General features: G+C 38.5%; 1 protein-coding gene across 1 annotated transcript; it reads right to left on the bottom strand.

The window, feature by feature from the left end:
• Positions 1-2,861: 2,861 nt before the first annotated feature.
• Positions 2,862-4,791, bottom strand: hmx2 (H6 family homeobox 2). The gene is made up of 2 exons (XM_078412855.1): positions 4,527-4,791; positions 2,862-3,426 (listed from the first exon to the last, which is right to left on the bottom strand). The coding sequence occupies exons 1-2, from the start codon at positions 4,789-4,791 to the stop codon at positions 2,888-2,890; spliced, it is 804 nt and encodes a 267-aa protein (XP_078268981.1). The 3' UTR covers positions 2,862-2,887.
• Between the last annotated feature and the right edge of the window lie 8,824 nt (positions 4,792-13,615).

Genomic DNA, 13,615 nt, shown 5'->3' with positions numbered 1-13,615 from the left:
ATGTCATAACCTCGTAAGATGCGGCACTATTACAGCACCATCATTTCGATTTCGCCTCCGGAGGAAACCCAGAAAGGTTTTAATGAAATTGCAGCAGCGTAGCGTGAATGCATAATATTGACAGTATCAGTGGTATTAAAGTAATTAAAACGTAACACGCACACATTCTGGATGAAGGTTACCTTAGAAAGTTGTTATCTGATGTTATCTGGACATTAAGCACTATGTGCAATTTTAATTATGCATTATATTCAACGCAGTTCATAAATACATTCACAATACTTATGAGTATGTAATGCTCATAACTTGATTTAGTCTACAATATATGTTCTTTATTTCAATTTGTTTTTATTTGCAATCCGTGATAAATCCACGTGTGGGTAGTTTTCTGTAATTTCTGCACACAACACTTTTCTCGAAAATTATTCACTGAACTTTTATAAAAATTGCAAGTATTTAGTTTCAAGATAATATAAATGCTTATTTGTGCATTTTTTTTGAATGAGATATGTGTTTTGTAAAAATAAAATCCTTACCATATTGCATCTGGAGTACTACTCCTATTTGATCATATTTATGGCTCATTTAGTCATCCATAAATGCCCAGGCATTCCGTTAATTGAGTAATGATCTGCAAAGAGAAAATATAATAAACTTCTCCTGTGATATATGTGATACTGGTTCCTGCACAGGGCTACGTGGGTCGGGACGCTTCAGTCTGAAGAAGGGTCCCAACCTGAAACATCGCCTATCCATTCCCTCAACAGATGCTGCCAGACACGCCAACTTACTTTGTGTTTCGCTCATTAGATTCCAGTGTCTGCAGTTCCTTCTCCGTCCGTCAGTCTCATTTCCTGGCTCCTACTCCACAAGCCTGAAATTTATTTTTCATTAAATGCTATCGAATTTCCTTTTAATATAATTATTAAACCATAACCCCAGTGTAATTAAGCATAGTTTTGTATAATTAAAATAGTATTGTGTTTTGCGATCTTTAACATGTTTTTAAAAGATTAATACCTGCAATCATTTCGCCGTTCATGTGAAACTTTGAAAATATGAGCTATTATTCTAGTTGGAACCTCAATAGTTAATTCAAATAAATTAACTCTTGGTGCGCCGTGCTGTCCAATTACGTAATACCTAGGTAGGAGCTCACACTAGTGGGTGAAGGTAAAGCTTGCACATTGAATTTCACAATGAAGGCAAACGCGCAACAGAACTAAAAATATAATGCCACATCCGAGTTTTGACAGTTTTTGTAAGTACAAATGTCCATTTCAGGACAAGCCCCTGCATTTTTCCTGTAGTTGGTTAAACAATATTACATTGCGTTTGGACAATAAATGTTGTACCAGTTTGGCTATTGCTGGTGAAATATATTTCTATGAACAGCAGGCAGAACATGTGAATTTTCAATAATTTTTATGTGCCCGTGTATCTTCATCGCTTCACCGATAGTTGTTAGGATTGATCGTTCAAGAAGTGGATATGTATATCCGTTGTTGCGTGAACTTGAAACATGACCGTAAAAACACGGAAATACTCTGTACTTTACTTTCACACCCTTGATTCTTTTCTGCATCAAAAAGTACCTCTCGCGAATTGTTATAAAACATATCTGAGAAATTATTTCAAAAGATATGCTCCTTATCGTACAATAAATTTGATTTTTACCACTGCTTCACTTCAAATAGTTACTTCAAAATACAGACATTGCCTTTTTTCTATTATTTACGATGTCATTCGGTTGAAGTAAATAATGAAATGGGTGTTTAACATGTTTGCAACTAGATTAAGTGACGCCAAAATGTGTTTTTATAGATTCGCTTCCTAATAGTTTAATTAAGTACTCTGAATTAATCTTTGCTCAGTGTGCTACTCCGAAAATGTCAACCAAAATGTTTTTCTCCCATTAAAAGCATCAGATTTAAAATCTTGCAATATATTTTGAATGCTTTTAATTGTGTTATTAACCTTTCAAATATAGTTTGTTGATAATTGTTTGGGGTCTCATAACAAGTTAAGATATTCTGAACTGCTATTTATAAGAATGTATTGTACAGAACATTTCACCTCAAGGGAATAGCTTCATATTCCGCTAATTGTGCTTGATAAAGTTTCGGCAATGTCGCATGAAACACGCTACTTACATTTTCTGTTTCATCTTTTCAAATTATTAATTTACCCTTGGGGGAAAACAAATCCTAAAACAAGCGTGCAGGTGCAATGCGCACCTGTGTCGATTTTCTGGTGCAAACAAGCTTTACTACACGAATAAGATAGACACAAAAAGCTGGAATAACTCAGCGGGACAGGCAGCGTCTCTGGAGAGAAAGAATGGGTGACGTTTCGGCTCGAGACCCTTCTTCAGAGTGCCGCAAATAAAATAGCATTCAACGGTTTTGAAAGCACGCCTTGCGCAGCACTAGCATGTACATTATTCCTTCCCTGACACTTCCTGGCTCTGTTCATATTCCTTGCCATAAGAGGGATTGCCGTTATGACAAAAAATTGAAATATTATGAATTTCGTACAATACATTCAGACCAGTTGTGATTTGTTGTGATTTCTGCAACATTTCGGTGATGAATGTACAGCTTCATTTTCTTTGTGTTATTATATTTTGCAATATCCATCCTGGTGTGACCATTTTAGCTTAACGCGCTCAGCTTCATTAATAGGAAATAAATAATTATCAAATAAGAAACTACAACTTAATCCATATATACACTGTATATTTAATACAATTTATAGAGAAGCACGATGTCTTTATAATTATGCAAGTGATTGCATATAAGAAAGATATATTTTAAACAGATACGGATATTATATAAATATACACTTTAATTGTTAAACAATTATAAAGAGACGTGGACAGAAAATGTCAGTATTCAATTTTGTTGTAGAGATTGTAGAAGGGAAGAGCTGCAATGTTGCTGCCTGGATAGTACAAAGGAGCTGGGAACGCAATTGATCTGGGTACGGGAACCCTCAAAAGGGAGTTGTCTCTGAAAACTAGAGGCATTCCGACTAGAGTCTGCGCTGACGCATGGGCCATATTGGCCGCCTCGAGTTCTGCTGAGAGCTGTCGCTTCCACTTATTCCTGCGGTTCTGGAACCAGGTTTTGACCTGGGTTTCTGTGAGCTGGAGGCTGGTGGCGAGGCAAGCTCTTTCCGAGCTGCTCAGGTAACGTTTCATGTCGAACGTGGATTCTAGCTGGTAGACTTGGCTCCGGGAGAAAACCGTACGCGTCTTCTTTTTGGCCGGATTCCCTTGTCTGTCCGTCTCCCTCTGTCTATCTGATGATGTCTGCATGCAGTTTTTCTCCTTTTCTTCCTTGTAAATCTGACCATCTTGCGACAGGTACTGCTGTCTCCTCTCCGTGCTCTCCTGCCCCGCGGTGCCAACTCCTTTAGAATTATCTGAAATGTGGAAAAACGAGACACGTTTTCTTCAGATTCTTTCACTGATCTTTGCAGTACTCATATTTCCACTAGACTTATTCATGAAAATAAAGCTCTCTTGCGGTCTACACGCCAAGTATAATGGGACAATACAGAGTTTACTTTCATTTCCTTTATTATTCCTTGTCTAAAAATGCACGTTACTTTAAACATCTTTGCTTTAAACTGCCATTAAATATAATTAAAATTATAGCATTGGTGACATAGGAAAGCAATGTGAATGGAGTTTAAAATATGGGGGGTGGGAGCAAGGACACAGTTTGCATCTCTGAACTATCATCCGTAGGCCAACATATTGTAAATTGTTCAACATTAATATGCAACCTTTCATAAGTCTCACCTGTATGCGCAGCATTAACTATTATAATTGGCTTTAAGCTGCTAGTTCGTTCCATTGTTCATGCATAATAAACTCTTAATGAAATGTGAAGAGGAAACACATTCCCTAATTTGTGCAGTAATTCACGAAATTGCGGTTGATGAAAATAAATAGTCATGTAAGTACATTAAAACTCAAGACCAATGTGGTGTAAGCGACGTGAGGACCAAGGCTGCAGTCTAAGTCTGGGACCCGGGTATTCCGTCACTACGTGTCTGCTGCAATCAAATCCTTTAATTATTTTTTACAAAACTATTGTATAGATTTATGAAATACCAAATTGCAGGCTTCATGAATCAATCGCGTGAACACTTCCTATCCGCAACAAATTTGTGGTTATTGCTCTTGATATGCATTTAATACGCCTGCACTGACTACATGAATCCAAAGTGCCAGCATGTACGGATGATCTACCGAGTGTTATCATTATTTTGGTATTTTATAATAAGTCATTAAAATGATGTTATATGCGTGGGCGTTATCGTGTAAGCGACATCTATGAGTTATACCACGACACTATCTAAAACTAAATACAAACAAGCATAAACGTTTCAATTTTAATACGATAGTAGATGCAAGCAATATTTTCTCAAATAAATTAACTATATACAACTATACACAAAAAAATGACCAGAGGATAATAGTGCACGTAAAATGTAAAACATTTTGCTTTACTTACTCACACACGTGTAGCTGATAGTCTGATGTCTACGACAAGGTTCTCCTGCGCCAGAGTCGGAACAGAAGCAGTCTAGATCTTTGTATCCTTCCTCGGTTAACTCTTCGTCCGAGGAATCGGGCAAACATCGCTTCCTGGCATTTACTTTTGCATTGTCTTTGCAACCTGTGCGTTCTTCCTTCGACGAGGTCCCAAGGATGGACTGTATGGAGAAGCTGGATATCGGGGCGGGGGGGCACTTCGTAATGTCGTCTTTGTTGCTCATTCTGGGTTCATAAAAAAAAAACACAAACTTAATTGCCTCACTGCTGCTTGCAGAAGTGCCAGTGGACGTACAGAAGGTATAATCTTCAGGCTTTGTTCAGCGGTGGTTTTCCCTGAGCGTGCACGGGCAGAATGCATTCTCTGTGCCCCGTAAACCTGTATTGATCTCCTGCCTTGTCGCTGGCGTTGGCTGATTTGCATGTAGGTTTGAGTTGCAGCCAATCAAAAACAGCAGTCTCTGCCGGAAATTTTGAACTTTGCACAAGCTCAGGGATGATTAGGTTAACCTAAGTATCTGATTGATTGTTGATGTTTGTAACATTATAAGCATATTCTTACTTTGGAGTAATATGATGCAATACAGTGCGACAAAAGACGCTGCCCATTTGGGCGCACGTGGTGACACTGATGTGTTTGGTTGTTTTATGTTTTAATGAACGATAGGCTGCAGTGTAGGTCACTTGACTATGTGACTGTCTTCCCGAGTATTAAATAGTTTCTGCTCTGTTGAAATCACAAAACGGGACCATTAATAACTGCGGAGTTATGGAATAAGTTAGATAGCGTGGGATAGCCACAAATCAGAACAATTGTAAAATGGTATGCCAAAATTTAAAAAAAATAATCTAATCAAAAGGGAATCAATATTGCAAACTTCCTTCGGATTATCGTGTTGATAATATGAACATTAGAAGGATTCTTCATCTCATTCTGTCATATCTATTTCTCTGTTCCTTCCATTTTTACAGTCACCCCGAAGCTTCGTGACCCGAGCAACTCAGGGCTATGAATGGAACAACATAGCGATTCAGTGACAACAGCAAATGTTGTTTCAATAATGGAACTAAGTTCTAAAATGTTTATTTCTGAGATTTTTTAATTTGATGGCGGTTGATTGTATCGGGGTGTTGCTCGGGGGTGTGCTTGGGGAATGCACTGATATTATTCAGGGCCTTCCAGGACTATGGTGAAGCTAGCTACACATTTAGCAGACGAATAAAGTCATTCGATATTTTGAATCAGTTTGGTTTTGTCTGGGGTGACGATTGGCTGCATATTAACTGGTACTTTGGATTAACTTTGGTCAGTGGTCTGTAGAAGATTGAGCGGTTTTGGCTGGATTGCTTTTAGGCTTAAACTAGTAATAAACTATGATTGATTTCGGATGTTGATGATTTCTGGTTGTTGTAGATAGTCACAGAATGCTGGAGTAACTCAGCGGGACAGGCGGCATCTCTGGAGAGAAGGAATGGGTGACGTTTCGGGTCGAGTATACAGTGTTGGCTTCCCCGAGAGCCAAGAAATTACTTGCACCTCGTTGTTGTCTTCTTGAAAAGCAAAACATTTGCTAAACCGTATTATTTATCAAGACCAAGTTTTGAGTTAAACCTTTGCAATAATATTGGTTGGAATGCACAATGGTTTAAAATCGATCTCCGCGGACGAGTATGAATTTCTTTAGATTATCTAAACTTTAGACTAAGCAGGTATGGTGACCAGGGATTGGTTATCTGTTCTTATAGTAGTCGGAGGCAACAGATCCCGCTTACAGTGAGAGACTGAGATTTGAACAACTATAGGTTACTCGCCTTTCGTTTTGGTCACTTTGGCACCAATGTCGTTTCGGCACACGAGACTGAATGGATGAAGTTGATCCTAGTTTTAAATTGACTAAAAAATTAAGGTTAAGTGCAGTTGGATGGGTCATGTTCCAAGTAGAACAACTAAATAGGATGCTCATTTCTTGGCGTCAGGCACAATGGCGACGTCGAAAGAGATGCAACACGAGATCACAGCAGACTTTCAACAAATTATTGATATGACAGGAAATGAACTAAGATAAACAACTTAGTAGACGTAATTGATGTCAGTGTTTTTAAACTTTGCATTAGTATTCAACCGGGCTGTGATTAGAGGTGTCAGGGCATCGTTACCTGACTTTCCGATTGGAATGGGCGAGATTGAATAATTTATGTCAAATGAACCCTCTTTATCCTTAAATCGATCGTTAGTACGCCACAGAGTGTTTAACTACTTCATTTCTATATTCTTGAGATTAGGGACAAAGAAAAGCTGGTTGGAATTATGTTTCCGGAATAGGAGTGTCATAAAAGCATTTTGAAAATATGTTTGGGCGTAGAAACAAAATGACAGACATAAGCACCTGGACCTCTATTCATTTAATGCTTTGTCCGGAGTTGTGTCCTGTCTATACCTACTGTATTTACTGATGTATGAAAGAATACGACGTGGTCCCAGGTGTGCAGGAGAAGACGCATTCATACATGTAAAGTACATTGTTGATAAATATTCATATATTAAATATCCATCCTTAGCCCAACTCTTTATAGTCGCGGCACCATAAATATCGCTGATGTTTTGTAATAGATGCGACGTTGTAGCATGTGTGCAGTTGTGATCCGAGGCATTGAACGTTTCTACAATTCGTTTATGAACCACTAACAGAAAGACAGGCGAGAGTAACAGACAATATATTTAGCGTCTATTGGACCGACAGTTGATTAGTGAATAAATTAATTAGTTCCTTGATCAATGATAAAACCTCGAACATCGCTCCTAGATTAGTTGAGGTAGATGTACCATTAAGAAATGGATTATTTTATGACTGTCTAATTGAATCCTAGGTTTAATTAAGGAACTAGCCAGTTAACCGGTTGATCGAAATAAGATGTAGCTATCCAGGATTCGGAGTATTTCATGATGTACTGCTGGCGAGCTATTAAAATAAGGCATCAGCACGTGACCAGTCAGAATGAATGAGACATGTAATTTTGATCTGTAATTAAAGTAACTGGTTAATAAACAAAGCTGGAAATTGTCTGTTTTGGAAAGAATGATGGTACGATCCTCTCCAAACCACTGCAACGTCTGCGATTTAACTGCCAGGTTCAGGTTCGTCATAAAGTTATTAGGTTGTTGAAATATTAGCAATCTTCATTCCGCCCGAGTCCGCAGTGGAGCCTGCAAGGCAACAGCCTTCTTGTGCCAAAGTACAATTTTTATTCCTATGATTTTATGATAAGGCACTCCGCTTCCATTCCTTCACTGATTAACTTCAGGCATGATTTTTTTTTTAAATTGAATGTCCCATACATATATATTAACAATCGCAAAACAAAAGCATCTCGGACTCGGTTCACAAATACAGATCGATTGGCCCTGTTACAAACGCGTCTTTTTATATTAATTCAAATGCAGTTGTTATTTTAAGTTAGCTCTAATTGGGTCGCTTCTTCCCCCATTAAGTGCATCAAATTAAATGTCGCTTCTGCTAATACTTTTTCTCTAAAAGTACTTTTCGTGGCAAAGTTGAATCGATCTTATTGGAGTTCGACTGTATTTACTTGATTATTTAGCTGCCTGCTGAAAGCTGTGGATGGAAGGGGGCAGTTAATTGATTGATTGGCAGGGGCTGCGCTCTTGTGCTGCTCGGGGAGGCAGGTGTGAGAGTCCTGCTCCGTTCTACCACATTAACCTTTTCATGCTTTCACGGGGTCGCGACACATTACAAATGGTCAGCCTTAATCATAGTGTCAGCTCGTTAACGTGGCGCGCCCCTGCAAACAGCGCTGGATGATCAGTCTTCATTCTACTCTTAGTCAAGCGCTGGGCTGCGGCCAGTATTTAAACCACAAAATGGAAACAGTATCGGTTCTAGAAAGTTACAAACAGGACGGAATGATTCTACTTGTCCTTAACGCGGGCACTAAACAACGATGTGGTTGGTGCAACTTGTTGTGAGCATCGCGTCAAGAACCAGAGCTTAATTTAATCCATTTGTAATTTTCCAATAGCGCGATTTATGAAACAAAACCCATTTCGCCAAAAATATACATTTGCCCCTCTTTTGATCACGCGGACTATTCAAGTGTTCAATATATTGACGTCAAGCGATAAGACGTGATAATGTTGGGCAAATTAAAGATGTGCTTCCACAGCGTACAATTACCGATGATTCAGTTTCCCTTTGAGTTGCCCAGCTAAAAACCCAGACTGCCTAGGCATATGGGCACAGGAGCAAACATTTTGCTACGTGATATATTGCCGACAGCCTAGCAGGACACTGGGTTTGAATGGAGTTTGGAGGCAATAAAGATAAGGCGTGAAATCTAAATTGACGTATTAAATAGGCACATTTTGCGAACCTTAACTGTTTAAGAGCCTGCTAAATGCTCGCATCTGATCGAAAAGAACTCTTAACATTATATTATCATAAAACTGGATTGTTCTACGACAACTCTGCTATTCTCAATTATGTAGAGATTTGAGGTGCTATCAAGTATTTTCTTTTGTAATGTAATTGGATAAAACGTACCTTAAATAAATCTGGTCTGTAATCACTGCCACTGTATCATGTCTGATAATGCTTTATAAACACATAGTGAGAGTTCAGAAAATGGAAGCATTCTCTGCCCCCCCTCCCCTCCTTCCCTCCCCATCTCAAAAAAAGTACAGAAAATGTCAGGCGCGCATTGTCCCTAATTAAAATTGATCTTTAGTAGGGTTATGCTGCTCGAAAATAGCCTCCTGACCGCCTATAATATTGCAAAGGTTCCACCTGCAGTGACAGATGAAGTCATAAACAAGTTTGATCTGCGAATCAAGCTTCGATAAATATTAAACACAGTCCTTTACACGTGTGTATTATGATGTATGGCGCGTCGAACTTTAAAATAAGGAAATTACCGAAGAAAATGATATCAATAAATTTTCTAAGTATAAACGTTGATTATGTTTCGATTTTCATTCAAAAGCTTGCTGTTTCTGGTACAAATGACATCTCACAATGGCTGCAAAAGGGCTCCCTATTCCACGGGAGCCTGGAGGTGTACAATTTATGTAATCGGGGCTGGAAAATGAATTGTGTAATTTATTGGAAAACAGGAGTCATCGAGATTAGATCAGCATAGCCTATCAAAGGGCTACAATCCATCAAGTTCCAATTAACAACCTAAGACGCGTAAACCATAGAGCGTTAATGGCTTTCCAATCTACTGGACTGATAGACTCATCAATTCCTCGGGGATGAATTAAGAAAATCGACCGCCCCGTAGCGTGCAGTGTCATTCCTTTCTGCAACTATATGTCAAATTAAAAACACAATTAAAATTTAAACTGTTTCAATCAGAGGTGCCCTGCAACCTATGTTTCACTTAATAGAACTTTGATGAAAATCTGATGGTTGCACTTCATCATTGAGGCGAATGGGACTCTGAGGTCCAAAGGATTCTTTAAACTGCATTTCTAAAAAAAAATAATAGACCCGTGTGATGTACTGCAGAGTTCACGGTTACACCAGGTTGAGCAGGGTACCGGTTACCAACTGAGCGGTGTGCGCTTCGAATCCGCTGTTTATTATGCACAAGTGATGAAGTTGTTCCTGTGAATAAAATGTTGGGGCCGTTATAAAACTCGAATTAGGGTTAATTACCGAGTAAACCGATTTCAGAGCTGTCTTTTACAAGACACTAGGCTTCGAGATGCACAGTACCAATGAAAACATTTAGCATCTATGCTGTATTCTACTCGCCGAACATGAATCTCGTCATATATCTAGAGTTTTCGGGTGAAGTTTGAAGATGCCCTAATTACTAATCATGCTTCTACTTTCATGGTCGCAAATCAAGATCACAACAATGCAGCATCGTGCGATGAACTATGTAACTCTTTGAAACAATATTTTGCAGACATTTTGCGATCAATACGAACTAAAGCACAAGGCTATACCAATCTATTAATGTTCTTTAATGGCCCCTCGTTGAGTTTGCACCGCTCGTCAATAAAGGAACGTGATTATCTGGAAGCTACTTTGTCGGTCGGCCCATTTATTAAATTAAATAGTTTTAGATGAATAAAAGTTTGCACACACGCCATACTGACCTGCTAAAAATACCGTTTCCTTTCGAAAAGTCGAATGGAATCAGATCAGTGCCAGATTTAAGCACAGATTTCGGACAATTCGACGCAAATTAGTGCAGTTGTTAAACTGTAAAATAGCCGCAGGCCACTGCCGTCGCGCTGAGCTCATCCACGATTGATCTGCATGGTGGTTCCGAAGACTATTCTTGGCAGTAATGGAAAGGTTATATCTGTTTGGAATGATTGGAGTGTTTGGTATACAAAAGTTCCACGTGTTTTGTATCAAATAAAAGAAATACATGTGTGTGTCGGGTTAAAACACTGCAGCAGCCATATTTACAGAAATGGGAAGGGTTCATCATTTATCAAACAATAGCAGAGATTTGGAAACTGAAGCGCTTAAATGAAAAGCAGGAACGGTTCATATTTATCAGTAGTCCTTGCACTGTTAGCGGTCCCTCATTTATGAGGCGCCATTCTGTGTAACAATAACAATGGTTTCTTTGTCCCATCTATACATCAACATGACTTCTAAATCTGGCTGTTTTATACAACGTATGCATATTTTATACTGTTCCAGTGTAGTGGCCCAATAATTTTGCTTACTTTACATAAAACAAATAATAAAGTCGTCTTAAATCCGCGTATCATTTGTCTTTTTATTGTATGCAGAAAAAGTTTGGCAAAATATCATAAAAGTTGAAAAGGGCAACTATACCAATGAAAAGGGCATTAGTTTTAGCTGGAGGGGTTCGGGACGATTTAATGGGTTCCAAGATAAATATTCTGAATAAGAATCGTGTTGATTCTGCAGGATTGTGAAGTGGCTTTTTGGAAACTGCATTAAAATGCAATTTTCCCTCAATCGTCTTACCGGGCCGTTAATTCAGTACCGCCCAAGAAAAATATTTATGTGGATAACATGTAAAATTGGTGGCGGGGCCGGTTTTGGTGAGAAGTGAAAATAATGTAAAGGTCAGGAAGAAAAGCACAAGATATCAGCCTACAATTTTCTCTGTTTTGCGGGGGTAGGTGATCGCTACCGTAATCACTGCATTCCTTTTAATGTAAAACTAAGGCAGAAATAAATGACGTATCTAAAATAGTACAGCAAGTTTGAAGAAAAGACAATCTATTGTAATGAAAAATCAAAATACGCAAGTGTGAAAAGGAAAAAAAATCCAACGGCGAGGCGTACGATATTACTCAAAATGTACCGAAAGGGCGATAGCGTGGTTGCAATTGAGTATTTCTCAAATTGGTTAGGACGGTTTAAAGATATGTGAAATGGCCCCTATATACAAAAGGGTGATTAAATCTTATCATATCACAATACTGTGTGGCCTAACAAGCTAAATGTAATTTTAAACATTGTTGTAGTGGCTACAAGTTTATTTTTCAAATATTGCAGGGGTGAAGGGGAGTGATGGGTGGGTGAAGATAGAGTTGGGCTAGTGGAAAGGGGAGCTCACGTAGCTAAAAACAATCAAAAGCTGGAACTCAATAGCCAAATTAAACTGATAGTGAGCTATTGTCGATATTTTTTTTAATTAATGGAGCATCAGATAAAATATTTGCATCGGTAAAATTACATCAGCAATGCCATGCCTTTTTGAGCAAGAGTGTAGTTCAGTCAGTAAATGTTTTGCAATTTGATAAATGTAATGCTACTCAAATATTATATATATATTTGTTTGTATTGGGCCGTTTAGCTCTTGGCAGAGAACAGATTCATTTGGACTTGGTCCTTTCGGGATATTCAACATAGAATGAAAATACTTCTGCATTTTCTTTGCTGTTTTTTGTTGATTCAACTGGTTAATGTTTACTATATAAACGGATTGAGAGTTCATACTGACAATGTTGTCATAAAGTTAGTATCGCCAACAATGGAAGGCACTGTCTTGTTGCCTCTTTATACAAAGGGGAACATATTTTGGCTTCTGCGTTGTGTTTATTTTCAACCACGATGCATAACAAATATTTAAAAAAATCAAAGCACAGGGACACCTATTTAGTGCCCTGTCACTTGTGAATCAGCTGACAGGGCCGTTGACAGGGCTCTTCACGCGATAAAACTAACAGCGGCGCTATCTTGAAATCAAACTATGGTGCTTTTTTTTGGACGTCAACCATAAAAAACACAAATTGAATTATCTGTAGTTGTTGATCTCTAAAGGACTTTAGCTGTGACCTTCTGCAAAAAAAAGCAAAAAACTGGAATAGTTAAAATATATGTTCCGTCTGTAAGCACCGCCATTTGTTCCTGCAATCAACAGACTACTAAACGCGGACGGCCGGGACTTGATTCAGCAATGCAATCTGACATGTTTGTTTCACCTTGTTTAGAACCAGTCATTGAAATTTCGCACCGTTGTCAGAAAAGCAACTGTCCTCTTACTTGCTGGCGCAACGCTTTCAATAGCAGCGATTGTCACTGAACATAAAGAGAATTATTTGATGGATAATTAAATATATTCTTATCCTTTGTGCGTACAGGCACTTGGCAGCTGTAGTGTAGTCACTGACTGCTCCAACTATTGCGACATGCATTTATCCACAGGTGATTCTTCAAACAACCTTTTACAGTTTCAGTTCCGCAAGCCTTTAGCTGATAAATCAATACCACCACTAACAGCCCACACCCCTTCCCATCCTTGCAGTTCCTCATTTTAAAAGAGCCACTTGAAAGAAATTGTCTTATTGCTGTTAATTAGTGTCTGAAATTTCATTATTGGGAAGGTAAAGATTAAATCGGAGAGTGTTCCAAAACCAAACGGCAGCAATCTTCAGCGAACGTGAAATATAGGGCAACGATAATTGATGAACAATAAGACTGAATATTTATTTGAAAGTTGGGGGTTGTATTTCGTTGGTTAGGTACAAAGAAGTGTTCCTCTGGGCAAAAGAGCAAAACAAGTCTGGCTGGTCTCTCTTGAAATTGT

This window comes from Rhinoraja longicauda, chromosome 16 (genome assembly GCF_053455715.1).
Source record: "Rhinoraja longicauda isolate Sanriku21f chromosome 16, sRhiLon1.1, whole genome shotgun sequence".
Classification (NCBI taxonomy): Eukaryota; Metazoa; Chordata; class Chondrichthyes; order Rajiformes; family Arhynchobatidae; genus Rhinoraja; species Rhinoraja longicauda.
The sequence above is the reverse complement of the archived record's forward strand: the minus strand, read 5'-3'. Positions and strand labels throughout refer to the sequence as shown.

Bases quoted from the DNA above. Each gene is read 5' to 3' on its own strand.
- hmx2 (XM_078412855.1), bottom strand. From the start codon at position 4,791: ATGAGCAACAAAGACGACATTACGAAGTGCCCCCCCGCCCCGATATCC. The intron at 3,427-4,526 runs GTAAGTAAAGCA...TCCACATTTCAG, and splicing joins TATCAGCTACACGTGTGTGA to ATAATTCTAAAGGAGTTGGC.